This window comes from Peromyscus leucopus, chromosome 10 (genome assembly GCF_004664715.2).
Source record: "Peromyscus leucopus breed LL Stock chromosome 10, UCI_PerLeu_2.1, whole genome shotgun sequence".
NCBI lineage: Eukaryota > Metazoa > Chordata > Mammalia > Rodentia > Cricetidae > Peromyscus > Peromyscus leucopus.
In genome coordinates, this window is record NC_051071.1 from 3,311,843 (window position 1) to 3,315,840 (window position 3,998).

At 54.7% G+C, this 3,998-nt stretch overlaps 1 protein-coding gene across 1 annotated transcript; it reads left to right on the forward strand.

The window, feature by feature from the left end:
* The first annotated feature begins 385 nt into the window (after positions 1-385).
* On the forward strand, positions 386-3,761 carry Drd5 (dopamine receptor D5). Its single transcript, XM_028882370.2, has one exon. The coding sequence runs from the start codon at positions 966-968 to the stop codon at positions 2,397-2,399; it is 1,434 nt and encodes a 477-aa protein (XP_028738203.1). The 5' UTR covers positions 386-965; the 3' UTR covers positions 2,400-3,761.
* Positions 3,762-3,998: the final 237 nt, after the last annotated feature.

Genomic DNA, 3,998 nt, shown 5'->3' on the forward strand with positions numbered 1-3,998 from the left:
TGTGAAACACTGAGTCAGCAGCCCCCCCCCCTCCCGTAGATTGAGCACATCCAAAATTAGGAAAGAAGGGACCGGTTCCAAGATGAGGGTTGGTGGGGAAGCACTCTTGTCAAGGCCGAGGAAAGCTGTGTCTCAGGTGGGCGTGAAGGAGAAGGCAGGTTCAGGGGCCACTGTCTCCTGAGCTCCTTGTGGGTGACTTTCAAATTCTTATGCACCCAGAGAGCAGACCTCATTGTCTCTCCTGGGAGAAGAAATCAAGGCTCAGAGAAGTTAAGTAAGAAATTCAGGGTCCTGTGACCCAGAATCCGGTTCAGGATGCAGCTGTGACATCTAAGGCCACCACCCTCCTATTCCCAAGTCTCTGGTTTGTCTGGATCCACTGTGTCCTACCTCTCCTCCACTTGTCTTTGCAAACGTGGCCAGGGCTGGGGCCCCAGAGGTGGCCCGGAAGAGACTCCAGGTGTTGAAGGAGGGGGCTATTTCTCCCCGAATCGGGACGAGGGTGTGGCACTGGGGCCCCTCTCCGACCTGTGCGTGGTCTTTGGAGTTGGAAGACACGGAGAGTCCTGACGCCAGGGCACAGGTGGGAGGGCGCGCGGGCGACAGAAGCGCGTCTGATAGGGGAGGGCGTGCGGGACCTGGCAGCCACCGCACCACAGAGATCGCCCGGTGCCGGCGGCTCCGGCCCCCGCCCCCTTTGGCGGCCGCTCTGAGCTTTTCCGACTGGGAACCAGAAGCAGCAGGATCACAGCCCGGCCGACCCGCGGGCACCTGCCCCATCGCGGGGACCAGAGGCGCGCAAGGCGGTCACCACTCCGGGATCCTGTACAGCGCAGGGTGAGCGCCCCTCCGGTCCGGGGACGGTCAGTTGCAGGGCCCGGCGCACCCTCTGGGGTGCCAGATGGGGGTTCCCGGGGGGCGCGGGGTCGAAGTTAGGTCGACCCTCCAGTGCTACCCAGAACGACATGCTGCCGCCTGGGCGCAATGGCACCGCGCATCAGGCACGGCTGGGGCTGCAGCGGCAGCTGGCGCAGGCGGACGCCCCGGGGGGCTCCGCGGCCCCGCTGGGACCCGCGCAGGTGGTCACCGCCGGCCTCCTGACTCTCCTCATCGTCTGGACCTTACTTGGCAATGTGCTAGTGTGCGCAGCCATCGTCCGCAGCCGCCACCTGCGCGCCAAGATGACCAACATCTTTATCGTATCCTTGGCGGTCTCGGACCTCTTCGTGGCATTGCTGGTCATGCCCTGGAAGGCCGTGGCTGAGGTGGCTGGGTACTGGCCCTTTGGGGAGTTCTGCGACGTCTGGGTGGCCTTTGACATCATGTGCTCCACTGCCTCCATCCTGAATCTGTGTATCATCAGTGTAGACCGCTACTGGGCTATCTCTAGGCCCTTCCGCTATGAGCGTAAGATGACCCAGCGCGTAGCCCTGGTCATGGTGGGCCTGGCCTGGACCTTGTCCATCCTCATCTCCTTCATCCCGGTCCAACTCAATTGGCACAGAGACAAGGCAGGCTCCCAGGGCGGAGAAGGCCTGCTGTCCAATGTGACGCCCTGGGACGAAGACTGGGAGCGAGAAGGGAGGACGGAGAACTGCGACTCCAGCCTGAACCGAACTTACGCCATCTCTTCCTCGCTCATCAGCTTCTACATCCCGGTGGCCATCATGATCGTGACCTACACGCGCATCTACCGCATTGCACAGGTGCAGATACGCCGGATCTCCTCCCTGGAGAGGGCAGCTGAGCATGCTCAGAGCTGCCGGAGTCGCGGGGCCTGCGAACCTGACCCCAGCCTGCGAGCATCCATCAAGAAGGAGACCAAGGTCTTCAAGACACTGTCAGTGATCATGGGGGTCTTCGTGTGTTGCTGGTTGCCTTTCTTTATTCTGAACTGCATGGTTCCGTTCTGTAGCAGTGGAGACGCCGAAGCCCCAAGGCCTGGCTTCCCTTGCGTCAGTGAGACCACCTTTGATATATTCGTCTGGTTTGGCTGGGCCAACTCCTCTCTCAACCCCATCATCTATGCCTTCAACGCTGACTTCCGGAAGGTGTTTGCCCAGCTGCTGGGATGCAGCCACCTCTGCTTCCGGACCCCTGTGCAGACCGTGAACATCAGTAACGAACTCGTCTCCTACAATCAAGACACCGTCTTCCACAAGGAGATCGCTGCTGCCTATGTCCACATGATCCCCAATGCAGTGTCCTCCGGAGACAGGGAAGTGGGCGAGGAGGAGGAGGAGGAGGAGGGGCCTTTTGACCACATGTCTCAAATCTCTCCAACGACCCCAGACGGTGACCTGGCTGCTGAATCTGTCTGGGAGCTTGACTGTGAGGAGGAGGTTTCCTTAGGCAAAATCTCACCTCTCACCCCCAATTGTTCCCATAAAACTGCTTAGAAACACCCTCATGGGAATATACAACTGCAGCCATATTTACAGGCATTCACACATACATACACATAAATCTACACACTCCCAGTGTGCATATGCTTTCTGTAGTCCAGCTGCATAGAAACCAAACGATCCTTAGCCGAGAAAATTAGCCGAGGCTGTTGGAATAAACTCAGACTCTTGAGTTCATTCAGAAAAGTGTTCCCTTTAAGGAAGAGAAAGTGGAGCCCGGTCCTTTAAGAGCACACCTCAACTTAACCTTCCGAACACAGACTTGTTCTGTGATTCTGTCTAGGTTGCTTTTTAAATGACAGGCCTCTGCGTGGCAATTGTTGGAGTGCACTGTGGCTTTCCAGAGACTTGGGTCCTGTAGCCCGGTGCTCTGGTAGCTTCTGTTTAGCTTAGATTGGGGCTCTTTCCTGGGCCCGGGATTTTTTTTTTTCCTGATTTGTTCTGCTTTTTAAGGTACACAATACACGTGGTTGGGGGAGGGTCATCTTTGCTCTGCCAGTTGGTGTTTGGTGTTGCCCGGAGAAACCTCAGTGTGTTCTTAGCAGACAGCTGGGTTTGGGAGCACACATTTGTTTTCTGAGCCGCTTGGTTTAGGGAACACGCCGCACAAAGGGCCTTGAGGAATGGCTGAATTCTCAGCTTTCTTACTATTAGTCAGTCACTCCTCCAGGGCACACTGAAGGCTAGTTCCACCTCCACAGTGTGTTAGATTCGGACTTCTCAAGCCTGACTAGTTCTATTTTGACGCTTGGAAACTTTTTCTAGGATCAGAGGAGACAATGGTCCTGGTTGCTACACAGATGCTCTCAGCTCATTGAAAAGACCACCTAGAATAACAGCCCCGTCATCTCCGTCTCCCATCCGCAGTATTTCAAAGTGACGTGGCTTCAGTAAACCACATTTTCTTGGGTCTTTTAGCTGCGATATGTTTCAAAATGCTTCAAAACCAAAATCCTGCTTGGAAGCCGATGATTTTTATTTGCAGACAGTAGCAAATGGGGTGAACTTCAACCCACATGCAGAAAGCCAGAGGCGACAAGTGAATGAATGAACTCATGGGGTGCGGGGCTCACAAGGGAGCCCACCTGTCTGTCTTTATGCTGTCCCTCTGCACTGAGTACAGCGAAGAGTACTTTATTCTGCTGTCATTTCACTAGTCACAAATGCAAACATATAACAAAAGCAAACGGACTCTGCATATGTAAGCTCCCACACTCCCCTGCTCCAAAGACGGCTTCTCAAGGACAGTTCAATCAATTTCGGTTTCCTTATGGATAATTGTATTATGAGTCTTCTGAACAGCCGTGTCTTGTTTCTTGTAAAATGTGCAGTGCCTGTCACACCATGCTTAATAAATGTTTGTTGAATGAATCATTTTCTGAATAGTGAGGCTAAAAGCAAACCTTACTTAGTGTATTGAGTCCTACGATTTTTGTCAAACTGAAATTGGGATCTGAGGACGGTGTTCCAGTTTTGACTTCTTGCACACCCGTAGGTAGATAAGGAGATCATCAGGGCACAGTCAGGGGCTGGGAAAGGTGCGCTGTGCCAGGATTCCTGAGGTGGCTGCATGATCCCGAGTGAGCCTATGGC

Bases quoted from the DNA above. Each gene is read 5' to 3' on its own strand.
- Drd5 (XM_028882370.2), top strand. From the start codon at position 966: ATGCTGCCGCCTGGGCGCAATGGCACCGCGCATCAGGCACGGCTGGGG.